This window comes from Calonectris borealis, chromosome 19, assembly GCF_964195595.1.
Source record: "Calonectris borealis chromosome 19, bCalBor7.hap1.2, whole genome shotgun sequence".
NCBI lineage: Eukaryota > Metazoa > Chordata > Aves > Procellariiformes > Procellariidae > Calonectris > Calonectris borealis.
In genome coordinates this window covers 4,952,718-4,980,084 of record NC_134330.1, presented here as the reverse complement: position 1 = coordinate 4,980,084, position 27,367 = coordinate 4,952,718, and the positions used below count along the sequence as shown (strand labels likewise).

The 27,367-nt window shown below is 41.6% G+C and overlaps 1 protein-coding gene across 1 annotated transcript in view; it reads left to right on the top strand.

The window, feature by feature from the left end:
• PIGL (phosphatidylinositol glycan anchor biosynthesis class L) overlaps positions 1-27,367 on the top strand; it is a 73,979-nt gene that overhangs the window by 18,256 nt on the left and 28,356 nt on the right. The window contains exon 3 of the mRNA XM_075168595.1: positions 21,619-21,709. Coding sequence (XP_075024696.1) covers positions 21,619-21,709 — 91 coding nt within the window. The remainder of the gene's footprint in view (positions 1-21,618; positions 21,710-27,367) is intronic.

The window sequence follows — 27,367 nt, the reverse complement described above, 5'->3', positions numbered from 1 at the left end:
ACATCACAAACCATTAGCATATCAGAGCTGTCACTGAAAATACAGTACCTTCTGGGTTGAAACAGCAACTGTTAATAGCACTCAGTAATGCCATGTGTATGAAAAATGTCTGCTGCCGTATATTTGTGCTCTTTCAAATGAATGAACTCGAGAGTCTCTAGATTGAAAATGAGGTTGGTAATGCAGAAGAGCTGTGCGTGTATGTCAGCTAATGAACAAATGCTTGCAGAAGACTGTGGGATAAACAGGTGCCAAGTAATGCTGGTGTACGAAATAAACCATTTGTGCCCATTTGGGAGCTCTGCTGCATAAAGGATGTAGCCTGCAATTTAAGTAGGTTATAATGTTCTCCCCTGTGGCTGGGGTTAGAGGCCAGTCCAGTTAACTGCAGAGTAGTCACTTTGTGGAACAAACATGAAGGCACTAAACTAAAATTGTCTTTCAGAGAGCAATGGCTTCATATGGGTGCATTTCTTTTTTGTTTTTAGATGTAACCTTATCTTTACCAATTAAAGTAGCTATTTAATGGTTAGAATATGATCTCTGAGCTATGAGCACAAACCCCATTTATCCCTTTTGTGGGATAAAATATATTGAGTCTTGCTTTATTTGTAGTTATTATTCCTTCTTAGTGTTTTAACCAGTAATTAACCCTATCCGTTGATAGTTGTTTACAGCTGGGAACAGGCTGACAAGAATGGTGCTCTTGATTCTGCAGTAAGGAGGGAACCGTGCCAGGTAGCTGTCCTGCATCTGTTTCCCAAAGCCAGGTAGCCATCTCCTGGGGCAACCCCTATATCAGGAGAGAGGGAACAGCAATCTTCTCAAATATGCCGATCTTTTCTGAGAATGGCAATCGGTTGGTTGATTAATTTTATTGACAACTTATTGCAGCAAAAGGTGCCAGACTGAAAGCACTGGTAAATAGGAGACATAGGTCCCACGCAATATTACTCACAACGGAGTAACTCTACGCACCAGTGCGTTTTGGTACACTTCGTTGTTGCTTCAAATTGATTGCTTGTATCTGAAAGAAGATTACTGTCCAATGTGATACAACTTTTGGTCTCTTTCCTTGGATGCCAATAAGAAGATTAATTAAAACAGGGCTTAAAATATATTAGTATTTAAGAGAGATATATTTTTTCCTGTGCTGCCTCGTCTCTTATTCCATCTGAATCCTTTATGCAGTATGCTCAAAGAGGTACTGTAGAGCAGAGTTGAAGACCCTCTGTACAGAGTCCCCATACAGCTTCTGCTACATTTAGTGCTCTCGGTATCTACAAGGAGGTAAGGAAGGACTTTTTGCCTCCATCCTCGTATATCCTTATTCCAGGAGAACGGATATGCACCTGCAAGAGCAATCTGGAGCAGTGCTCTGCCAGCACAGGACGTTTGATATACAACGTGTTCAATACCCTCTCCTACAGTGGCTCATTCTGTTGAACTCGCTGTATCCTTCCACGGTACCCTTGCTGGGGCCTTCACACAGCTCACAAGTGATCTCTGGCTCCACACCAGCTATAACGCTCAAGTAATCTCCAACCAGTCTTGGTGGTTGGACTTTCCTAGTGACCTGTATTAACGAGAAGTGTCTTGGGAGGTTTCCCAGTTCCACCATTCTGCTTTTGGTGTTTACAGCTACAGTAACTAACTCCTGACATTTATACCCAGCTTGTGCTCTGATTGCAGCAGCTTGGTGCCTGTTTGCACATGGGGCCTTCTGATAAGGCAGGCATTTGACCTTTCTATTCTTAACCCATTAACATTTAGAAGAGCTGCTCTCCTCACCTCTAGAGGCTGTGTTCCTCCCCCTCCCCCCAATATCCCTGTTCCTGTCAGATAAGATTACGCCTGGGTTATATATTGATCTAAAAGCAGAGTGTCAAATGCAGCCCACACCAGTTCAAGGGCAAATACTGAATCCATATGAGTGAGTTCACATGCTTCAGTTCAGTATTGGAAAGGTAATGACCAATGCCTTTTTTGCCCTCTCAGCAGAACCTGAGGGCAAATGCAAGGGTATCAGTGCTTTGTTGTACCAGTAAAATGAACATCATGGCTGCGGTAGGTACCAGTCCAATTTGCTGATGCTGCATCTTTGTGCTGTTTCCTCTTCTTCATCTGCACTTAAACAGATGAAGGGGTTGAAGTGATTATTACACACTCATTTGCTTGAGGCAGTGTATTCAGTAACCTGAATGTGGAAATGAGAGCCAAGATTCCTTTGTTTTAAGCCAAGCCTAGCTCAATGAATACTGCACTGTGTCACTTGAACAAATCTCTTCACCTGTGCATATGTATTTCCCAGTTTTTGCAAGTAGGAACCTGTTAGCAACCTAGTGAATTATAAATAGCGAAAACTATTATGGGAAAGTGGCTATATCAACAAATGTATATAGCCATTTATAGTCAAATACAAAGTCATTCATTCTTTGCTAAAAATTAGTCATTGAAGTATTCGCAGATCTATGAAGTGACACTAAGAAGCTCTAAGGGAGTAACTGCAGATAGTCGGTTAAACATCAGCTCCCAGTGCTGTAGCTATCACACAGAATGTGAATGGGACTATGCGAGCAGGGGAATAACAGGTAGGAGTAAGGAGATGTTATTGCCTCTTCACGTATTGTTTGAGAGTCTCTTGTTCTAGTTCAGTATCTTGGTATAAAATCTACATTTCCAAAAGGATGTTAACATTTGGGAAATACTTGGGAAACAGTCACCGGAATGATGAAAGATATGGAAAACAGGCCTAATAATGGATGTTTAAGATGCTTGAGCTATATGCTTTATCCATGAGATGACTTGATAGTGATACAGGAGGATCAACATGGGGAAGAGATTTGTTGGATGAGGTCTATTGAGCTGTTACGTGGCATGTCGTATGAGAATAATGACCACAGTGGTCTCTGCTGGCTTTAAAAATCTACGACAATGATAATAACTACAGTCAATCATAAGAATTAATTAGCTGGCAAGCCTGATCTTCCACTGCAAAACCAAAAGCCACTGGAGCAGGATGGCTAAAAATTTATTGCCATTATTAATATTTTGTTATGTTTAATTAAATGGTTTAAAATAAAACATTGTGATTTAATGTGCATTTATGACCATCTGTACTAAGAACTAAGCTTCAAGTAGTCTAATAAGATAACTTACATGAAATTAAAGCGGCAGGCAGTATGCTTTTTCCTGCCAATGTTTAAGAGAAAGTAAAACCACCGAATGGATGGAGGTCTCTGACTAAGTACTAGACTTTTTTAGAGTGAACCACTCCATTTTAGTTGTCTTACCTTACCTAATTCAGAAACTAGGTAATTCAGAGTTGAGAAGCTCATTCAAAACTGAAGGAGAAAAGCTTTTTTTCATCTTGTGGTTTGTGAATAAAAATAGATGTGAAAGTCTGTTCTACTAATTTTTTAGATGCCTGAAGAGCACGTGTGATCCAAAAACAACTGCTTTATCTCCTTAACTACAGTTAATATTGTCTTTGTTTACTGGATCTGTTAGTTTTTAATACTATGTTTTAGTAAGCTTTTCCATATATTTCTAGAAATTCTAATACAATTTACCCAGTTGTTAGAAAACAATTATAAAATACTGTTCTAATGACTTTGAGCTCCAGCTTCCATCTCAACTCAAAATTGCACAAATCATGAATAAAAATTCATTTAGTGGGGAAAAATACATCAGTCCATGCTTGTTAATACAATAAACTGTAAAAATTAAATTCTGTGCTTAGCTATAGAGTTGTTTTAGAAATAACTAAATCACTTATTTAAAATGGGTGGGTTGAAATCAACCTGTCCTGCACTGCAGGCAGAGGTAGGTGGGAATTTTGCGGTTCATGTACTGCTGGATTGATCCCAGCACTTGTGGATTTCCTTGTAAGAGAAAACTAGCACATCATCGCCCGGGATCATTGCTGCCTTGGACCCTTACCATGTCCTTGTTTGAGTTTGCCTGTAAGGCAGTCACTGTTGTAATGTCAGAAACAATCACTGGCCTTTTGAGCAGCCTAATTGAGAGAGACAAGGCATCGGATGGAAATGCTCCCTGCCAGGGCCTTTAGAGATCCTGATTTACATGGCTGTTTTTCTTTTTTTTCTTTTTTTCCCCCCTCTTCAAATGTTCCATGAAGTAAATTTTTTATCAGTGACTCAGAGCAAAAGAAAATTTCAGATTTTTGTGATAAGATACTAGATGTCTGGGCAAGCCTTCAACTTAAAATGTTTTTTTGGCTTATCCAGTGTACTGTACATGCTGAGATGTGAATGTGTGAGCCTCTAGTTATGATTAAAACACCAAAAGCATGGACATAGGAAGCAATAAAGTATTATGTAGGAGAAGATTCATCATTTTCGTGACTTTGTTTAAAGAAAGCCCAGATGTTGGAGTATACATCTACTGAATCAATCATTTTCTAAGCCACAGATGACCAGAAAATTAATTAAAAAGAAAAAAAAAAGAGAGATTAGAGAAGTAAACCTGCAGAACTTAATGTTTAAACAATGTAGCCCAGACTAGTTTGGCCTTAAAGTGATCTGCATTAACAGTAATTTATTTGGGAATGTTTAACCCTCAGGATTTAAATTCAGGAGATAGTCTTGTTCAGTGGTTACAAAGACTGGGAGACAGGATTGCTCCTGCTGCTGAGTGTGTCAGGAGAGACAAGTTCCTAAGCAGAGCTCCAGTAAGGAACAGAATTTTTGCCATTTGCAGTGGGGCCAGGATTTTCTGTCCTCTCCACGTCACATTATGCCCATACAGCTATGTCCATAATGTCTGTTATACCTCCAAGGGAGGACAAGGTGGCTGTTGGGTCACATGTTTAGAGAAGACTTGGAGATCTTTCAATGAGAGATTTGACAGAGTGGCACATTTCTATTACAGCATTCTCTATTCATTTCTGATTCAGCAGAGACAGCGAGAAATTCTGAAAGGATTGTCCTCCCTGAGATGAGAAGGAGGGCTATGTGCATTGCTGTGCAGGGATATTGCCATGCAGCGATAACTCATGAGAGTCCCCAGAGCAGTACTGCTGTGTTAGCACAGCCCTGTGCCCAGATGAATTAGCGCTGCCTCTCAGCTGGATGGATGAGGGTGAGAGCCGCTCTGTGCTGATGCAGCAAGATCGCTTTTCTTGCAAGAGCTAATTATGCCATTAGCGTGCAGATCTCTGCACCTCCCTTCTTTGCGAGCTTTTTACATATTCTGTGTGGTCTTATATGTCTAAAGCAAGACAGGCTCAGAAGACATTAATTTAGATATACTTTTGCTAGCAACAGGTGACAAGAGAAATAAAATACTTAAGAATACTTAGACTTGCAAAACAGCACCAGGGTCAGGGTACTTTCTAACAGCTCAATAGAAACTCCTTTAATAATACCTTATAAACTTTCCTGGCTGCCTGGCCTATTTACAGTCCTTGTGCTTACCCCTAATCCATTTCAGAAGATGCGTTTCCATTTTGATTCAGAGATTGCCCAGCTGGACGTTTGTCTTAGCACACAGGGACAGCTGTGTTGACAGTCTCTACAGCCTCAGGGCGTTATAGGCTCTCTGTAATCAGATGAGACCTGTACATGCTTCAGTGCCTTAGCAGTGAACTGAAACAACCTTTGTGTGTTTGGGATGATAAAGGAAGTGACCATGTTTAGAAATTTGGCAGTCATTTTGAGATACTCTAAAGGATATATAAACTGCAAAACCAAATGAAGGTCCAGGAGTCTGTTTTACTGTAGCAGTTCATCAGGCAGCATGAAAAAAGTCTGGTGTTGGAGAAATACATACAAGAAATGCAGATGATTTGAAGTTACCTCGTAAAAATATGTTGAGTAATTTTTATATAATGTCTATCCCCTAGATCCCTTACCAGTGTTATGGTTTTACAGCTGTACATATCTATTTTCTGAAATGTTTCTTTTTCTTCCTTTGTGCTGCATGACAGAGGTAAATATGCAACTTTTTCTATTTGAGGATCCTAGGAGTTACTTGCAACAATAGAAAGTTAAGACAAAAATGGGATTTTTAAACTGCTAGCACACCATTTAAAATGCAGTTTGCATAGCAATAGCAATGACTAAATCCCTGTTGAATACTAGCCAAGAGTATCCATTGGTGTGTGTTATTCATGCAGTGTGATAGTGCAGTTAACTCAAGTCTGTATTGATTCTATTTATTTCAATTTAGAAAACGTCTCCACTGAGCATTTGGTGTAATTATTATAAGGACAAGGAGCAACATTTAGGACTGACAGCCACGCATATAAATACAAATCTTTTGCAAAACATTCTGTCATACTGCTTCTCCTAGGAGAACAAGTCAGACTTAAACAGAAGCAGATTGTGCTGTCAAGGTTCTTGCTGAAAATGCCCTTCCTCCAGCTCCCTTATGATTACATCAGGGGACCATTTGTTTTAGTGTCTCAGATGATCTCCACAGCTGCATTATTGTACAGAGAGGGAGAAAGACAGGCTTTAAGGTAAACAGGTTTAAACACACTTAATAGGTAAAACATGCACTTTACATTGTACCTTGTAACTAACAGATCATCAGTAGACATCCTAGAGTATTGACACAGTTTGTAACCTGACTGCTTCTTGTGAACCATAGGGAGTGTGTAGGTAACGAATATATACAGATCCATGGTACATGGTACATAGTAAATGGCTGTAAGTTATTTGGTTGTCACAGGTATTTACAGAGTCAGAACTGTTTGAATGCTTAGGCAGGCCGAAGGATGTGAACGTGAGACACAAGTTTGAGAAAGTTCATTTCGTGAAGGAACCTACATTAATTAGCTCCACCACTTGTTGCAATTGTTTCCCTCTGCTTATGATGATTAAGTCACACTGATCTGGTCAACCTGGGTCAACCACAATGTTACCAAGACAACTAAGTAAACTAGCCACTGCCCTTGAGTATTGCTTGCCACAACCCAGAGTGTCGCCAGCATTTGAATATGGCAGCATGAAATGGCTCACCGTTCCCTACTCCAGCTTTGTCTAGATGTTGGAAAGGTGATGTGATGGAACAGAACCTCAGTTCCTTGTACAAACAAGCTCTTAATATAGCTCAAGTGTTGTTCAGGTTTCCTCAGCAGCAACAACCAAGATGGATCAGATACTCAAAACTGGATTGGATGGGACCACACAAAGACTCCAAACAGCGCAGTATGTGCTTGGCCATAATCTCTCTAACATGCCAGAAAAAGAAAGCACTAGTAAGGGGCTACAGGCACCACTTACTTCTTTAATCAGTTTCTGAAGGTGTTAGGGCTGCAGGTAGGTAAAAGAAGGATGGTGGGCCTCATGTGAAAAAATCACTGACACATTCCGCCCCATAACAGTGTCCCATTGAAACATCTCTCTGTAACAGTCCCAGAACCTGCCTGCTAAGAATTTCCTTATTATATACTTTAGACTGGAAGGGGTGAGTGAAGGAGAGCCCTAGCTATCGTTAAAAAGGAAAGGGAAAAAAAAGTCTAATCATATAAATCCCTGTAGTTCATTTCCTCTTAGAAGATCTGTGCTCTGTAATTATATTGCCAAAGAAGCCTTTCTTCTTTTGAGTTCACGTGAAAGCTAAATGGTTTTATTCCCTTTGGCCTTAGTTCAATCAGTATACATGAAATTACAAAGTTTTTCAGTTGCAGTGTAAGCTTGAATTAGAAGTTGGTGGATGTGGTACTTAAGATTAGAGCAAACTATTAAAAAAAATAAATTCCTTAAAGGGACAGTTGCTAGGTTGGGAGTACGTTTAATGAAACCCCACTACCAAATAGGAATTTCGTTTAAGAGAACCCAACCCACCAATAAAGAGTGCCAGCTATCCAGAATTTCCGACATATAACAACTATGAATAGAACAAGATACTCTGTTAGGAGGTAAGTAATGCTGACAAATTGTTAAAAAAATATATAGGTATTTTCATTATAATGAGTAAAACAGTGTAAAAGATACTCAAAATAATATATTAAAGTAGTGGGATGGGATTTACTAGTTTGCTCATGGAGTTTAGCTCTTGGTGGAGATACTGAAGCCAATTTTGAGTATAGATAATTTGCTCTGTAGGAAACTGTAGCTGTTTTGATGATGCAACATCAACTTTTTAAAAAGGAGAAAACAGAACTTGAAGCAAATAGGAAGCATATGTTTTCATTTGTCACATATTCACCTTTTTTCCTAATGTACACTAGATTTTGCAAATGTGGATGGTGTTTTATGACCCATAATCTCTGTTTTATTGCACGAGAGATCAGGAACAAGGGAAATGAATGCTCTGCTGGATATCGTTGAGCATCTTTTGTCTCCTGTAGCTTCTTCAATCAGTTTTGGTTAAAAGGAAAAAATATTTTTACTCCAGTGCAGGAAACAAAAATAGTTTTTTAGAAACTGAAATGGGATTTGGGATGAATATTTTGTTATCTGATCCTTCTGTACCAACTGAAGCATTAAATGAAAACAATTTGATTAAAGTTCCATGCCAAGTTATGCCCTCTCTTCTGACAAGTCACATATTAACTATCTCATTGTACCTGCACACTCCTTATACTGTAATTTTAATACCCTCTCATTTCAGTGTTGCAGGCTATTTCTCTGCAATTACTATTTGCATTGAAATAATTCAATTCATTACATAGCCTCCCCTTAACAACTCTTGTCTGAGTTATGTGCCATTTTCTCTTCTTTAATAGTTAATATTTAACTGAATTTCGTTAAGTGTATAAGTGTTCAGTCTGTTTTGAGATGAAGGATGAATGTTTTCCTGTAAATCAGTTTTTAAGTCTTCTGAGCACTGAAAAGTCTGGCAAACAACGCTTGAAAGAAGCAAAATTTGTGCTTATTTTGGGGTACAAAATGGCAGGGGATAAAAGGGGGCAATTCACAATTTAAGCTGGATGTATTTTTCATTAATTCCATTCTACTTCATGTCATTACATAGCTTCAGCGAGATTTAAACCCTTCGTTTTGAAAGGAAGGGTGACATCTGTAATAAATTATGGTCTCTCTTATTTAAACAGTAGCATTGTTATAAATATTTTCTTCCTGTATTTCTGTTTCATAAGCCAAATACTCAGCATTTCTCTTATTCTCCTAAGTAGCCACATGATGGGCTGCCAAGACTGGTTTATCATTTGCCTTGGGAAAGACACCGTATAATATTGCAAGATAAAACATTGGCAGACAGAGGTTTGATCTGTGGGGAAGAGAGGTAAGGGGTTTGCAGAATTTGTGCTAATAGATTGAGGCTTGAATGGGAGTACTACATGCAGAGCTCACACAAATATCAGAGAATTCAGCAGGTCTTACCATTAAGGGGCAGAGAAGAGTTTATTGCAATAATCCTGTTTCTGCAAAAATGAGACTTGGGTCACTGATTTCATTCGAACTTTTTCAGTGATTAGATTTTTAGCCAGACCTAACAAATTTCCTTTCAATCTTTGTTATGCAACATTTATATTTGGATATAGGTATAAATATGGATGAACGTCTAGCTGTCAAAGGGACTTCTGATATCAAGGCATACCTGCTTTTCAGTGCTGTATCTGCAGGGACCATTCTTGTTACAATGAACTTGTCATCATAGCAAAGAAAAGAAATCCATACAGCCTCCTACTGGGAATAACAAGGTTTTACTGGAGAACACAATATTTTAGGGCAAGACATAAGTTTAAGTAGAGTACTCCTAAGTAACAAGTACATAAGGAAAAGTGGCCAAGAATATTGCGAGAAACAGTCATCCAGGGCTGTGTCACACCAATGCAGACCAGAGCACAATTAGGTGATGCAGAGGTCAACACTTTGACTATCGACAGGTTTTGGGGGCTACTTTTAAGCAGCTCCTATGATGTTGGTGTAATGGTGGATAATTTGCAACTGTTAAAGTGTTTTCTGCTCAATCCAAATACCCAGGAATATATGAGGCTCTGCAGAGCACCTATAAGAGGCCTGTTGAAAAATGGATTGTTATTTGCCCCAAGCAATAAAATGTATTCCTGGAGTGAGTGTGGGTGATGCAGTACTGGGCTGCGGCCATGCTGCGAGCTGGGAGCTCACATGCTCCATTCCAGGCTCTGCCCCTGACTCAACTCTGTTGCCTCGGGCTCTCTAGGGAGAGTTAACTGAGCTCTTAATTCTCTCATTATAAAATGTGGAGGTTATTACTTGCTTACTTCCCCATACCAGCCTCACAGGGGGTTAGTTAATGAACATCTGTTAATGTGTGGAAATAAATGCTGTAAAAGTGCTGAAGTACTAGTAGTCCTGCTCATACAGTGATGGCATGGCTGCAGGTTGGTCATCCGCAGCTTTTTCTTACGGGATTGTGCTGTAAGGTTATAACCATTTTAGCAGGGCACTTGTAGAGCACAGCTTCCCTGCCTCCAAGGTACTCCCTGTGCCCCCGGTACTTGTAAGGTGCTCCAGAGCCCAGGACTGGGATGCTGCGCCAGCACAGTTCTGTGCCACTGGAGGAGTTTCTGCACCCCCATGTGACCCAGGTACGTGCAATTTGTAGCATGCAGTGCTTGATGAGGGTGTTATGTTCCCAGTTCCAGTTCATTATCCTTACTCATCTGCCACTCATTAAGAAAAAAAAATACTGTTCCCTTCTTTAAAGCTTATTCATTTCCTTATCCCCCCCCCCCCCCCCACTGAATGTCTTAATCCCGCTCCGTTTCCTGCAGTGGTGTTGGGAGGGCGAAGCACCACTCACACTGCGCAGAGTAGCCTTTCTTCTGGGCCGTTGCAGGCAGCTGCTGGAGTGTGGAGCCCCTGCTCGCAAGAGTTAATCGTTTCCAGCCTTTGCCAATCTTGGCCTGGTCCTAGAAATCCGGCTGGATGCTGGTGGCTGCCAGGAGCCTCCCTCTTGCCCGTCATGTGAGTAGTGTAAACAGGCTGGCAGCGCTGCCGGGCGAGTGGGAGGCTCGCTAGTGGGCCAAAGTTCAGTGTCTGCATCACGGTCCCGCGGCAGCGCCAGCCGAGCAGGCAGCGGTGGGGTTACTGCCGATCACCCCAGCTGTTGCTATAGCAAAACCATTGCATAACGTTCGCATTAAATCAGAGTGCGGAGGAGAGGAAGGCTAAACGATAAAGGTCGTTGCATTGTTGTACTCGTTTTGTTCATTGTTGCTGAGCCTGCTTAGCTGTTGCAAACTGAGTTCCAAGCATAGTTCCTGGCTGGGCTGCTGTGGAAGCCAGTGCGGGTTTTCACCGGCTGCAGAGAGAGTGCAGGGCCTGGCCTAGAATTTGCTCATGTAATCATGTAATTGGGGCATTCACATGAATGGGGCTGGCAAGACGGTGCCTGCAAAAGGATTGTTTGCATGAGCAGAAACTTTGCATGTCAGTAAAATTTGTGAGATCAAGCTCGCAGTTAAGATAGGTGTTTAACTTCTTGATACAAGCTGTCCTATAAAAGGAAGAGATTTGATGGTAGTAATAAAATGTGCACCCAGCTAGAGAGCTCAGGGCATCAGAACTTCAGTGTAATAAAGGATGGATATGCCATGACTTCAAGAAGTAATGCTCCCATATCATTGTGTAGATCAAATGGATTGCAGGAGGTAGTTGTTTATGGGAGGCTGAGGAGTCAGGAAACCTCTTTTTGCATGGAATTGGTACAGGGAAGCTGGAATGTTGTGACATGGGAAGCTGCATTTGGAATCAGGCCATCATCCTCTTGAGATCTCTGCTGAAGTTGCATCTGCATTTACATAAGTTTTGGCATGAGAAATAAATGTCCATGAAGTGACTATTCTGTGCTTCCTCTTCCTAGGTGATTAATTAAAATGGCTGAGGGATTGATTTGGCTACAAGCTTTCTCCTGAGGTTTCTGACTGCAGTTTATTTGTTATGTGCAATAGACCAAGGTCTGTCTCTTTGGTAGGAGTGATGATGCTTTTGGCTCTCCTTGTCTTTGAGAGTCTGGCCCATGCCATTAAGTCAGTGGCAAAGTTCTGTATGACTTACCTGGGCCAGAATCAGAACTGCAGTTTTTGCCAATACAGTATGGTGTCTTTATCATTCTAAGAGCGAACAGATTTAATATTAAGGTTGTGATGAAGTGGCGCTAGGTTTATTGGCATATAGACATTGTGGTATTTCAGTCATTCGCCTCTGAAGGATTTTGCTGGCTGCTATAAGAGACTTTCTGTTCCTTCCCCTTGGGTTTATACTGTTTCCACTGTGGAGTCCTGGGCATGTTACGATCCATGTCGGGAACTTCATGTGCCAGTACTGTAGTAAAAACCTAGCTAGGAAGAACACACTGCATTCCCCTTCCACCTGTCCGCTTACTGCTCTTTTGCCAGGAGAGTGAGACCTCCTGCCCAGCAGTTTTAAACTGGAAGTCTGTCCTTCTTGAACCAGTGGTGCCAGGACTCGTGTTCGTTGGACATGGCTTCTTGGTGCGTGGGTTGATGTACCCTTTTCCAAGCTCTGCCATGCTGCACTGTTCTTTTTTTCAAAGCATTTTACAAAGAAAAAGAAATGAATAAGGGAGGAGTGAAGTCCTGTGGTATGCTCCTCAGAGTCCTCGTTTTGCTGGTGATTTGTATTTTAGTTTTAAAACAAGTTTTGATTGTGGGATTGCTGGACTTTTTGTTCTCACTCCAGACAACTTAGACTGTCAGGACCCAGATGAATTCCTAGGCACTGTGGCAAAGCCAATAATAATAATGAGGATGTGAGCAGTGCTATGAGCTGTTCTGGGAACTGCCCGATCATTTCATATAGGCTTGATGATACTCACTTCTTATAGTACAGATGGTGGTTTTGGAGAAATGTTGTCTGTGTTCTTCCCCTATTATTGTGAGAAATATCAGAGTGGCCAGAAACATGCTGAAATGGTAAGTAATTGAGCCCCAGGAGCTAGGTGTTAGTAGAGGTGAGTCCACCTTTTTTGGCTTCGGATCAGTTTATCCCTCCTCTGGGAGCTGACATAGACAAGAGCACATTGTTCTGGGAATGTGGAGCAAAATTCCCAAAGGCCACAAACTGCTATAGTCTGCACTGTTCAAGCTGTCCACTGAGCATTTCCATCAAACATCTTCTTGGCTGAGAAAGGTGTTGAACTGAAGTGCTGCTACATAGATGCCTTTGCCCAGCAATTGTGTTCTAAGATGCCAGATAGTTGCACATTTGAAGATGTTTCTCTTATTAGAGGTCTGCAGATGAGATTGCCAGAAGTTGCTAATAGATCTGGTTTTTGTCAGTCATTTGGAACAAATACCAGAAATGCACTTTGCCAACAGATACTCAGAAAAAGGTTGGTGAATTCTTGTTATCCTGAACTAAGTAGGGACTTCAATGGTCTACTTTCCTGCATACCTCTCCAAGATGTGAGTGGAATTGACTTCATTTCACACTGCACTATTGTCTGCTGCCCAAACCACATTTCAGTGGGCCAGAGGAGGAACTGCTGACTCATAATTCAGCATGGCAGCCCCAAATCTCATGAGACTACTAAGTCTAGCCTCCGACTGATGTTTTCAGTGAACTCTGTTAATGGCCCCCAACAGATCACACAGAAGTCCAGCTTCTATAAAATGAAACGGAGGCTTCTTGCCCAGCACTTGGCAAGTCACTACTGTCAGTCTGTAGTGCTGGAAACTGCTGGTTGCGCTGGAAACAGGCTAAATGGTGGCTGGCTGAAAATGTGTCACTTGTGGGATCTGTGGGCCCCACTCAGTTGACAGGCACATAGTACATTCTGGTCACATAATGGCTGTCAGGGACAAAGGGCTGTAACTGGCCTTGGCTTGGCATGTAATGTATATGCAAAATGAATGCAACTCAAACATGAATGAAAGTTGGGAATAAAAAGTAGCATAAAACACAGCACGCAACTTGAGGGTGAAAGGTAAGGGGAGAACTGCTGTATTTTTAAAAGAATTCTCTTTAGGGATTTGAACTTAATTGTTTTGTTATTACCAGTGTCACCAGGGATCCAGATACACTCCATGGCACTGTGTGGTTCTTGCAAACAACCCGTTGCAGACTTCAGCTTAAACTGAAGCTAGGGCTTCTCAGCGTAGGTTCGAGTGAATGAACTAGAGGCCCCTCCTTCCTATGGCAGCTGCATTCAGAGCTGTGCATGACAGCAAGGTATTTGGTGCTCATTGCCTTGTGTGATTGATCAATCAATGATGATGACTACACAGGTTCTGATGTGTTCTTCACATTAGTTCCTGAGCACGTTCCAGTGGCACAGTAATAACATGAATTATTACACTTACACGTGAGACTCCCAGGTCTTGTTTCTCCTCTTGCAGGTCATATGTTTGCAGCACAGCATTGGGGCAGTGCTGCGTACTAAGTGCGTGTCAGCCACAGATGTGATTTGCTGTGTGAGACCAAGGATCGGACAAGGATTTGTAGACATATGCCGGAAATACTGTTCTCCACCAGTGTGACCCTACTAGAAGTCATGTTCCTCAGCTGTAGTATGGCATGGTGACACCTTGCCACTACGTGACCAAAGCAAGGTGCCCAGTAGGCGACATACCCAAACCCCTGTCATGTGGTTTGGCAAACAGGGTCTCCATTGTTAGAATAACATTTGGCCCAGATGTCTCAGCTTTCTTATGTGCTCTGGAGAGTCTGGGGAATTTTAAACTTTAAATATTGCTGTGTTTCTGTTAAGAAGGATATGTTCCAAGGAGTATTCCTGGTATTTGCAGCTGAAAGTAAAGCGGTTTGTGATGACACTTGATTTGGGAGTCCATTCACTGTTTGGCACCAGCCCCTAAGGAAGCCCTAACTGCTTGAGAAGACGTTATCCTTGTTGCAGAGTTCCTCTGCACCACAGAGGCAGAGCTGTTCACCGTATCCATCATTTTGGAGCTTCATGCCGTCTTTTATATGTTTTGGGTCAAGCCTTCAAGTCAGGACTAAGATGTTCAACTTGATTCCATACTCCGTGGGAAGACAATGCAGGGAATAAAGGGGGTTCTCATTACCCAGGATTACCAAGACATGTGTTTTAGATTTCGATCTAAAAATCGGAGAACAGACAACACTTTTCTTAGACGGATCTCAAACTTCTTTACATAGGTGTGAACGTATAATTATTTCCATTTCGCAGGCGTGAAAAGCGGAAGATACGAAAGCTGTGACTAAATCAGCGATCAATTCAGAATTAGTTGAGCTGAATTTTGTTTCCTGTCTTACACAGCAGGGCCTGATGCCCTTTCCAAACTAGTTTTTAAAAGTTACTTTTTAAAACTAGCTTTAGCCACTGTAGTTTCTATGCATTTCTGTTCTTGAAAGGCACCATCAATTGTTTTTGTTTAAATACATTGAATATGAACTTGTTCCTACAGAGCTTTGTGCTGTAATTTATCAACAAGGCGCTGAGGCACAGACGTCAAATGAATACCAGATTTCAAATTATGATAAGCAATTGTGTCATCTCTGTGAATAGACATTAAACTCTGCTGAGAAATCATCAATAATTCATTTAAAAAAATAAATGAGTACAGGGACATTTGGATAGGTCTTTCCAAACAAGCAGTCCTGTGTTCTGTAATAATTCCTTCAAATTTAAACCCAAAGGATGCTTATTTCTCAAACAGAAACACATGATCATGCCCAAGTCAAAAAGTTTGTTCCTAGAGATCTAATTACGATTTACCTTTGGGGAGTTATGGAGGTACTTGGAATATTATCTGACAGAGGTGCGCTGTGTTTTTACATAGCTCAGTGGAGAAGCATGCACAGCTTGTCTGGGCTTTTAAGCAGGCTGAACGGAGTGCTCCCTGTCTTTGTGTTCTTTCCCTTTACGCCTGACTTCTGCCTGGTATGGCCACATTAGTGATGTCAGCACTTACCTAGCATCTAAACTTACATAATTTACCTTTGAAATTTGTATAAAGTAGGTCCAAACTTACACATTACAAAAGTTAAGGATGGGAGAAAAGGATTATGTCCATTCTGCTTTTTTTCTTTTGTGAAATATTTGAAGTGTATTTCATTTTTAATATTCCAGTCGCTGACATTTTCACCCCTTCCTTTACCCTCTACTTACACCAAAACCCAAGATTCTTATTTCCAATCTTAAAATACAAATCTCAGAATAATTTGCATTTTTTTACTATGAGGAAAGGGAGGAAGCTGCTGGTGTAAAAATTTCAGGTTGAGCTTCTCTGTTGTAGGTGGCTTTTCATTTGACAGTTAGCATCCTGGTTTAGTCCATTTCTCTCCTAAATTGGAGATTGTTACATTCCAATAAGCACACAGCATCTGTTCTCTGTATAACATGATGTTGCAAGATGCTGATCATTTGTCTAAGTGGGCTCTTTTCAATTGAATCAGAGATGTACATGCAGCCTAACAGCAAGATTTCCCTCCTGTCTGTAATTGGCCATTATAGGAAGAGAAATTTATAAATAGTTATTAATGTAAGGATTTAGAGGCTCTGCTTCAAGATCTAGGGCTAGCCTGTCTTAACTTATCTTAGCATAATCTCAAAAATAAAAATTCTCTGCTCTACTTTAGAGAGCATGAAATAATTTCTGTTTACACAGTTTTTTCAATTACTTTGATGCTGTGATATAAAGGTCACTGATTGCCTCTAGTCATCACATGGCTTTTTCACTAATTGTGCACTCACGTCATTTTTTCTGTGGGATCTTTTGCTTTTTGATCCAGTTTCAATTGCCCAGATGTTCATTTCATACAGTTAACTTTATACAAAGGGCATCCTTTGTTCCAACAAACACATTGTGGTCATTGTACTCAGCTGGGAACCTAGTGCACAGCAGTTCACCTGTTTCCTATGTAATCCACCATCAATCTACCGACCTTTGTGCTGATTTAATGTAAAATCCTTCATCAGGGAGAGGAGGGATAGGGAGGAGAAATTATGCAAAAATGTTTCCTGATGCCTAGCCTTGGATTGATTAAGGTCATGCTGCAGGATAAAAAGGCAATAGGGAATGGGAAAGCTCTTTCATCTTGACCCTTTTGGTGTGTAGTGGAATGGAAAATCACGTTAGTACCTTCGAAGTTTCACTCTGGTGTCTCAGAATGTACTAATGGAGACCTAAGCATCTTTGAGAAGGAACCCTATTGCCACTCCACTCCCTTCCCTATTGCCACCTATAAAGGCTTCATGTCAAGGCAGAGAGGGTGCTTGCCAGTCCCCGTCAGGGTAACTGTCACGCAGTGAGAGGCACTGCTTCATTATGCACCCAGGGGATTGCCCCATTCAACAGATTTCAGGAGGGACAGATCTCAAGGTTATTCTAACTGCCAGTGTCCCATATAGGATAGCCCATTTGCTGTTTGTTAAGCCACGTGGACATCGCGTAGACTAACTGTTTAGTTTAACTTAACCTTTAGGGCAGTCATGAGAGCTTAGTTCATGAGCAGAATAAATTCCATGGAAGGCTTTAAAAGAAGATTGTATGTATAAATGCACTGGCTGTTGCTAAAAGATCTGTGGAAGATGAGCAGTGGAAAATTGGACAGAGTTTGAGCAGTATATCATGTAAGAAGGGTGTAACTTGGCAATATATATCTGTGAAGGTTTTTAAATATCTATCTTGGCCAAAAGAGACCTTCCAGATGACAGCCATCTTGAGCCCAAACGTTCCTAGAAAGATGACCCTACAAAATTATCCAGGCTGCTGGCAGGGATAGCATTACTGGCAACATGCACAGTGTTTTAATGGCCAAGGTTGAGGCATAAGAGGAGCTACGCTCCACAGCCCACAGCAGGCAAGGCAAGGAGGCCTGGAGAGGAGCTGGCATCAGGCAGTGATTTTTAACATTTCTTTCATTCAGCCAGCTGTAAGACTGCTGGGCAAGATCTGCACAAGGTTGATTTTTGGTTTAATGTGCTGATGTGATTTGCCGTGGCCCCCTTGTAGCTCTCTGGTGCCTGGGCCAGGATATCCAGGACATCCACCATATTCTTCGTATGAAAACCTTGGAAAGGGGAGCTGCAGATGCCAGTGTCTGCTCTGTCTGCTCAGTTTGGCAAGGAGGAAAGCAAGGAGGTGAGGAGGAGAAAACCAGGGGTCCTGTCCAGTTCTCACTACGAACAGTGGATGGTTAAATAGAAAGGTACAGGGTTTTGTTTTCAGAAAACAGTATTTCCCATAACTGGTCCTGTTGAAATCAGTAAGCAGAGACAGACACTACTCCATACTGCAGCAACTGCAGCACCATAATTCTCCATTTCTCTCTCTCTTCAGTCTATAGATCCCTTGGCACAGCTGTAAATTCCCTGTACACTGCACAGCATGACTTTCACTGAAAATAGGTGGGAAAACAACATTTCTAGAGCCTTATTCCATTAAAAATATTTTTTTTCTTCTTCTATGCATCTCCCTATTTTTCTGTGGTCAACAAGGGCTGCATCCAGGCAGCCACCTGCATTCAGTATCAGTCATGTGGAATGCCCATAAACATCACTTCCAGACCGTAATAGTTTGGTGGAAATGAGGCCAAGTGACCAAACCCCTCTACCCTTCCCACCAGCCCTCTCCAGCAGTGTGACCTGGGAGGTCTCTCCAGTGCAGGATTTATATCTTGACCTGTCGCAGTGACCGGCAGCAGCAACAAGGAGCTCTCTGGGGCAGAGGACAGGGAGGGCGGGTGTGGGGAACCGCGTCTCCTGGGACAAGCTCCAGTCTGCTTCAGGGAATGTGCTAATTTTCACTCCTTTATAGTCCTTTATCTCAGCCCTTCGACCTTGAGCTCAGAGGCATTATCAGCCTTAGCCAGAAAGGCAGTGTGGAGTTAACCATTTAAATGCTGAATGTTTCTGATACTAAGTCCTGAAGGTAAAAACACAATGAATGCAACTTATTTCAATAGTCAGTGGACTTTTCAGGTTTGGTGAGGACTGATTTATGATATTAGGAAAAATATTTTGTACTGAATAGATGATTTTGTGAGCTACAGCAGTTTTCAAAGTTCGTATGCCCCTACAAAGTTCCTACGGCATGTAGAGACCTCCTGTAAGAATGTATCTTGTGTGCATTGCTGTATGGTGTATATGAACTTGGTTTTCTTACTCACCTTCTCATCCTTACCTGGACCCAACTATTGATATCCAGAGCACAGGCAGAAAGTTGCTGGTCTCATGCTTTCAGTGGGGTCCCTACTATCATGGTAACGCTTAAATTTTCGACTTTACAAAGTATTATACAAACTCTTACCAAAAAAAAAAAAAAAAGGTAATTTCCTGGAGCAATCTAGATTAATGTATTGCCAGTTCTGCTACTGACTTGTCTGGGTGACTTTGGGCATGTCGTTTAACCTGTGTGTCACTTTTCGTGTTTGCAGAATGAGCTAAGAATACTTCAGTGGGCCATCATGTCTATTAATGAGTTACGAATGGATTTATATACATGTGCGTCTTGTTTGGCAAGATCAGCTTCTCTGTCTTTGGTGCCTGACAAATATTATGCAAGAAAAACAGTTCCTTTTCCTTACTGGGAGTGAGTGGTCTCTCCATGAGCAGCAGTAAGTGGGTAGAAGCAGAATTTTTTGCAGAATATTCCTGCTTAATCAGTTCAGTGTTCATGGAGTTAATTTGCTCATGCCTTCAGATTGTTTTGTTTCCAGGGATTCTAAACCGTTGCCTCCAGCTGTTCATTTCCATTGAACGAGGGTGATCTTTATCTGTCTAAACTAGTTAAAACCTGCTCCACTACCCGGCAGCCTTTTTGGAGACAGCCCAATAAAGCTGAGTGCAGTGGCTATGACACCAAAGCCTCCTGGACATCATAAATTCCAAGCCCTACTTTTTTTTCTGACCTCTCACTGTTGGAGCACCCCTCCTATTTTAATGGGACTCTTCACTTCCTCCACAGCTCCGTTTAACCCCTGTCCAAAAAGGGGAATTATATTTGCATTGTAAGTGGCCAGTGAAGAATCCTTTTAGACTAGTTTACTACTTTAATATTATCAGATTAAGCCTTGACATAACCTCAAAGGTACCTTCGAATAACTGAAGCACTGTTAGACTTGCACTTAGACTCTGCTCAGTGTGCATGTTGCTTGGAATGTTTTAGTTGAAGCATATTTTTAAAATGTGCTCCATTTAAAGCTTGCTGTGACGTGGTGGGAGTTGTAATACCTTGGGGGTCAACAGGGCCACTTCCTCTTCAAACATGAGATGTGAAAGTTTTTGTCTTGAGCAGATGAGATGCAGGTTTGTTGAGCTGATGAGACAACCACCAGATGTACCAAAGAATCTTTCCTGTGATGAAATTCAAATGTCTTGTATACATCAGGCAAAGACACTGTCTATACAAGAGGGAATTGCAAACAACAACAACAATCTCTGTTGTTGGTAATACCACTACAGGGACCGTCGCTAGAATGTGTACGCTAATGTAGAAGTGCCTTCCCTTGTTGCTTCCGTTTCTAACAGCACATTATTTTGGCCTGTGCTGAACAGGGGTACGTAACACAACGGGTAAAATGCTAATGGTCGGTTTGTTCTTTAGGCTCTTCCTTCTACTACTACTACTGTTAACAGCAGTGGGAAAATTTGTGGCCAGAAGACCTCTCATGAAGACCCAAGCTGAGCTTTACTTTGGAATGTGCCAAGGAGACATTTTCGTGTTGTTTTGTTGCAGATGATGTCATCCTTGCTGTCTGGGGAGTCAGCAAGGCGTGAAGAGTATTGGGAAGTAGCATCCCTGCTCTCTGCAGCAAACAGCTGGATCAGTTCAGATCCAAACCCATGTGTCTGTGTGAGAAGGCTGTGTAGTCACTTTTCTGCTAAACCGCCTCACAGCAATTATCAGACTATCAGAAAATGGGAAAGGTCTGAGAAAAAGACCAGTTTAATATGTCATTATTGGTCTTTAGCAGCTGTGTGTTATGCTATTGTTACTAATAACCTTTTTAACTTTGCAAGCAATGTTTTCTTGGCACCATTCAAACCGAATGACTGGGGGGTCAAATTCAGCTCTCAGTTGTGTAAATATGGAATAATTCTGTTGGCTGCCTGGTGTTATTTTGCATTTGGCTCATGGTCCCTGCCCCTAGGAGCCTGCAATCTAAAATACCCAGGCAGAGTATTCAGTCACAGTATGCTTTGTATACCCAGTTGGTATGCAAAGCATAAAATGAACAGGTGAAGAACTACTATCAAATCCATGCAATATAATTATGGTCCTCTGGATGTCCTCTGGTTGAGGTTAATAGGTTATTCCTGTATAAATGAGAGCAGGAGTTTGCTTGTTACTTTTTATATGTAATTTACCATTAGATTATGATTGGAAAGTCTTTCAGGAAAATGTGTTTTAAAAGGGTTTTAAATAAAGAGAGAAAGAAATTTGATTGGGATGAGTAGAGAACAAGAATCATTGAACAAAATAGATGTTGCTTAAAGTAAAGCATCAGAAAGTCTACCTTAATGGTAAGAAGAGAGACCTTGGCAAATTTATGAGGAGAGTGTTGGAACTGCTGTTTCCCTTTCAACCCTCCAATATAGAAGTTTGTAAGACGCTTAAGTAAGGTTCAGTGGTTTTATATGGTAAACAAATTTATCTTGATTTCATTCTCTGGTAAGAGCATCTCTCTTTTCTAGCATGGTCTTTATAAAGTTCTCAGCAGTGAAGTGACTAATTGCACTTCTCGTTTTCAGGGATCTTCCAGATAATCCTGCTGTTGAATGGGACACACAGCTCCTCGCCGCCTTTGTGCTAAAGCATATAGAAGCCAATAACATCAACCTGGTAATGTGAAACTTTCTACAGCATAGGCGATTTCCACATTACTTTTGATCTAGTGTTCGAGGCTTTTTCCTTCCCTCTGAAAGCTTTCTTTGAAGTCTTTAAAGTTAGGATTTTGCTTTTGGAGTCTCTGTGAAATAACCTAGGACAGGCAGAAAGTATACTTACTCATTTTGAAATATTTGCTTTATAATGTTTATCTGTTTCTCTAGCTAGCTCTTATGAAGCTCTTTCGGGTTGTAGTGCCACCAGACTTCACTGAAGTAAAAGCTTCAAATTGGTTAAAAACTGCAAACTCTGTTGAAACTAGTAAGTTTCATTGTAGTAGATCTTGGGGTTCATTAACTGTCGAAGACCCTCTGAATAAGCCCAGGTGAATTTCAGGTCTAAAATGATATCTGAAAGCAATTTTGCACTTTGTATTTTTTTAAAGTTTTAAGACTTTTTGTGAGTATTTGTACAGCTCCTATATCTGTAAGTCATAGCCATGGTCATTCTGATCCTCTTTCAAACACTTCAAACAACTGCTAGAAGTTCAGAACAAATAGAATTGCTCCACTGAGAATTATGGAAAAAGACGATAGTGTAGTTTGGAGTTTGGATGTGTCTTTCCTCTCTGGAGATCTTTCTTTGCTTCCAAGTGAGAAATGAACAGTGGAGGAATTTTGCTTTACTAACTCCTCAGATGTTTTCTACATTTTAAAGCAACCATTTTGCCCCTGTTGCTAGGTTTCATTGATGAAGGGAGCCCATCTGGGATTTAGGCTTACATTTAGGCTTAGATTTGAAGTACATTGGCAGGCGTGTGTTAGAGAGCTAGATTAGCAGGGTTATAGGTCGGGATTGAAGAATATTAAACTGTGGAGATTTCCTAGTGCTGGTATAGGGTGTTTTTTCCCACAGAACAGAATAAGGACCTATGCATGGAAAAGGTTGTGTTCTGTTCTTTTCTGTTGAACCTTGCTGTGATCAGGCATGTCACTGTCACACACTGATTAGCAGCAAAATCACAAAACTTTCAAAGTCTTTCAGCAATTCACAAAACAAGAAACCACATCTCTGTAGCATGAAAGCCCCATGAGCACAAAAACCAGCATCACGCATCCAACTCTGTATTGTTTCTGAGGCTAATTTTCCATTAAATTCATTGCTGTGCACAGAGACAAATGCAGTTTTCCTGGACTCCTTTTGTGCCTTTTGGCCCCATGAATAGATAGGTTTTAATCTAATCTGAAAGCTTCTAACACAATAGGATTTGTATTGCATGTTTGTGACTCTCACAGGCACTAAGACAAGTGCACCAGAATCCCAGTAGAAATTCTGAAAACACTAGAACCCCTCTAGATGGCTAGAAAGGGTTAGAACTTTGCCTCAGAGGAAATTAAACTCAAGCTGTTTGTGCTGGGGGAGGCAGGAGTCTGCCACTAACATAGCCTGAGCTGAAGTCAACTGCAGGGTTTTCAAAGCAAGAAACATGCACAATCACTAGTACTCTCCCTGGTGTGCTGCGGGTGTTGGGTGTAGCTGTAATAACGAGGAACACTGCAGCAGGGCCCACTGCATTCCCCTCAGCACTTCCCTGAGCAGCAGTGAGGACAAATTACTGTAGCAGAACATGTCACCAGTACCAAAGGCCACTGAAGCAGCTTCTCGGGGATGGTGGTAATGAACTGCTCTGTAAACTTATATTATTTTAAGTGTCCCAAGTAATCACACAGGTCTCAGATGTTTGCTATAATACCTTTCATTTAGGAGCAGACCTAGTTTGCCAACAATGGCAAGGCAAGTGCCTCATTACCTTTGTCCGACATTCTGCATTCTAAAACTCCAAAGCTTGCTATCTGTTAGTCACTCTTAGAGCATCTCTGCTGTCCTGAGACAATGGCCTTGCCTTGAAAGGTAAACTGAGTCTATTTTTCAGTAATGTTGAAATTGATAGAATTGGCTTAACATGTTAAAAGAGCCTTGTCAAAACATAAGCTAACAGGGTTTCAAACACAAAAAGCTAACTTAATGGAGTTAACATGATTGGAAGACATGTATTGTTTTAGCTATCCCAGTGGGAAAACTTTCCCCAGTTCTCCCCGTAGTCATAGCATAGACAATGGTATCTTCTATTTACAGAACGTATGTGTCATCTGGCAGTGGAGAAGCAGGCTGCAATTCCAACATGTCTGAAGATTGCAAGGCAAGGAGTCACTCCATGTTATGTGTAGTTTTGTTCCATTGCATAGTTACTCATTTCCTCAATTGCCCTGGAAGTCCATGACTAACTCAATCTATTTGAGAGCTACAGGGACATATTTCATCCAAGCTCTACATTAAATAGTGCAGACACAGAAATTAACAGTTGGTGTACTCAAAGCCAAAACTAATTTATAGACTTTGGAAATTATTTCCTGCCTGCTGGATTTATAAGCAAAAGCCAGTGTTGCTGGGACAGGCAGCCAAGGCTAGTCTGTCTCAATACAGATTAGTAAGTATTTGGTGTGTAAAAAATAAGTTACACAGTATTGTGTGAGCCCCAGGCAGGCTCTAGATTATGAAATCCTACTCTTCAGGATCTCAGGTTTGGTGATAGCAGAGCTTGGATTAGGAGGCGACATTCGGACTATGTTTGAGGCAGATGCAGTGCCAAGACCAGAATTCAGCAATACCACGTTCTTACAAGCTGCTTTCCACTATGGATTGATGGAAACATCTTCCGTACAACTGTTTGTGGAAGAGTCCCATTGTCTTGAGTCAGCTCCGCTCCAAATCAGCTAGAAAGCCAGATCCTTCTACAAATGGCATTCAAGTTGGAGCTTATATTTGAGAGGGGGAGTTCTCATGTTTTGGATCTCGGCCTCCACACTCTCCTAAAATTTGGGAGGGTTTGAGTGTGTGATGTTTGTAGAGGATTTTAAATGCTTTTGCAGAATACCGGATGTGGATTGCAGCACGTGGAGCTTGCTGGAGGAGGCAACAGAGCTGGGACAGACTTTGGCATCCCTTTTCCTCCTTTCCTCACTTATGTTACAGGCTCCTCAGGTGAGCTTTGGGGTACATGAGTGGGAGGCCTCCAGGACCTTTCATTCTAAGAGCTGGTGCATGATTTACATGCTTGCAGCTCAAACCCAGTGGACACTGGGATGTTGACCATGATTAGATTTTTTCTTTTTCATCCAGTTGTCCATTCTTTTTAGTCTTTAGCTTCTCTGATTTAGTAGCAACAAGAGACATCTCCAAAGATGGAGGATCCCGAGAGGATCAAAGGGAGTTTGAATGTCATTGGCCTCTGCAAGTGTAAGTCGGGGCTATGAAATGGTGCTCAGAGGAAGGCCATTAGAAATGGAATTGCTTGCTATGGCATTTTATGGGATGGCCCTTCTTAAAAAGAGACCTTTCTATCCCCACCAGTCTACTTGAGTAGGTGTGTGCTCTGTTTGAAGAATTGGATGACGCCAGAAAGAGTGAGGGAGACGCACAGCTTTGAGTGCTTTTTTCCTCCGATGCACATGGTGTGTAGAGGGAGCATGGACTCCAGACCTCTCAGGAGTTTTCTCTTCTGCTAGTAATTAGGTAATTTCCTCTGTGCTCTCCCTCCTCCGGAAGGGATTTCTGGACCTGTTTGTCTTGGCTGTTGCTCTGGCTTCCACTAGTGAAAGCTCCATTTCCTGAATACCAAGGTCACCCAGAAGAAAACCCAGCAACACCAACAGCAGCGGCTCCCATTTCAGAACAGGTGTGGGGAGGGAACTCCCTCTTGCCCTAAAGATTTCATTGAGCAATAATTTCCACATCAAGTATATTTCCTATCCCAGCCTTTTGCTCCCCGAACTGGCTAAGCCTGTTTTTAACCCAGACAGTTTCAAGATGTTCAGGTTTTCTCATCCTGCCCTGATTGTTTGCTTGATTTCATCATCAGCCTGGTTCAGGTTATGTGCTAAAAGTAAGCACACCAGCTAGCTGCACCATGTGGAAGAAGCAAATGCTCCCGTGTGAAAGTATCTTCAGCATGTGAGAAAGAAATTCAGATTTCTTATCAATGAAATGAATCCCTGAAGCCAGAGGAATATATTTACATGTGATTGCTGCCAGCTTTAAGTCACGAGCACCAAGTGATGCTGTGGAATCAGTGCCCTGTTTAGACAACAGACCTAGAAGCTACATACTGGATAGGTGGGACATTACTACAGTATCAGAGCCAGCCTGTGTGCTGGGAGGGATCTCTAAAGGTGAAGGGCCGATATTTCAAAGGTGTTCTCTTTGCAGATAAAGTGAATGCCACCGTGGCCAGGTCAGTGTGCAGGTACCTTGGGAATTGTACTTACAAATTTGTGTGTTTGAAGAGATGGGCAATTCAGGTGCAAATGTCCTAACAGTAAATTAGACAACATCAATTGAAAATTAACTCCATGCAATCTCTTTAGCTAGTTCAGATGTTACATAAGCCCAGCAGCACTACGAACAGCAGCTCCTATTTCAAAACAGATGTGGAGAAGAAAAACCTCCAAAGGTGTTTCTGAACAGATAATTTCTATGTCAAGAATGTTTCCTAACCCAGCCTTGTGCTCCCACAGTTGGCCCGAGCCAGTTTTGTCAAAATAATGATTAGCTTATTTAATCTGCTCACTATAGTCTCTTACCTCAGTCTTCTGGTTTGTTCTCTTGTACCCTCCATAGAAGGGAAAAATGTGTGTTTTGGCTTGCCTGGGGTTTTTAGCTTGGTTTCCTAAGGAAACAAGAATAATGCAATTGTATTTATATGTGTGCACATGCATGTTTCAAAAGACTCCAGAGCCCATTGGCTAATTTCAACCACATTTGACAGCAGGGTACTAGTCTTAAAAACGTTATGTTTGTACAGGTTACATGAAAATAAATGATCAGGCAGAAGAGACAAACCCTCTCTCTGTCCTCATTTAGTAAAAAGGTTTAGTACAAGTCCAGCCCTTAACAGACTCACATTATTATTCACCTGCATAGGAATTTATTCTGCCTGCAGTGAGTGGAGTACATTGTCATCTTAGGAAAGTGCCACTCTAGGTAGGAGTGACTTCAGAGCATGTTTCTTCTTATCTGTAAAATACAGCGTGCTATGCTGGTTCCCTGAGCTGTACAGAATGTAATAATGTCTTTCCCAGGTGAGCTACTCAAAAAGCTGATATTCTTAGGGAGGGCTTAGCACCATGCCAGACCATGCAGTCCCTGCAGAGTGTCTCTCAGGTAATGCTGATGTACAGCAAAAGCAGGCAAAGACACAATTTTTCTCCTTTTAAAATAAGGGTTGACCAGAAAATGCTTCTTTGTACCCAAACGAAACCAAATTGGGTCCCACCACTTCCTGCCATCAGTGAACAACCCCGCTGCTTGGTGGCAGCATAATTACAGTCACTGGGCAAAGTGGAAAGTCTAACTGTGGACTCGTACTGGGTGGATGGGTTTATAAGCAGGCTTGCCTGGAGTTGGTGGGTTTTGAAGTATTTCTTATCACTGTCTTTGTGTTTCCTCTCCCTCTTTGCACAATATCTCCTGTGTTTGAGAGGGCCTCTCCTGTTGGAGGGTGGAGTAGCAAGTTGCAGGATGGGCAGGGCAGCTTTTGATCTTCCCTTGATCTTTAACCCAGTCCTTCAGGTCCTGCATATAAAATAGATTTTGAGAAGGGAGCTGTGGTGAGTA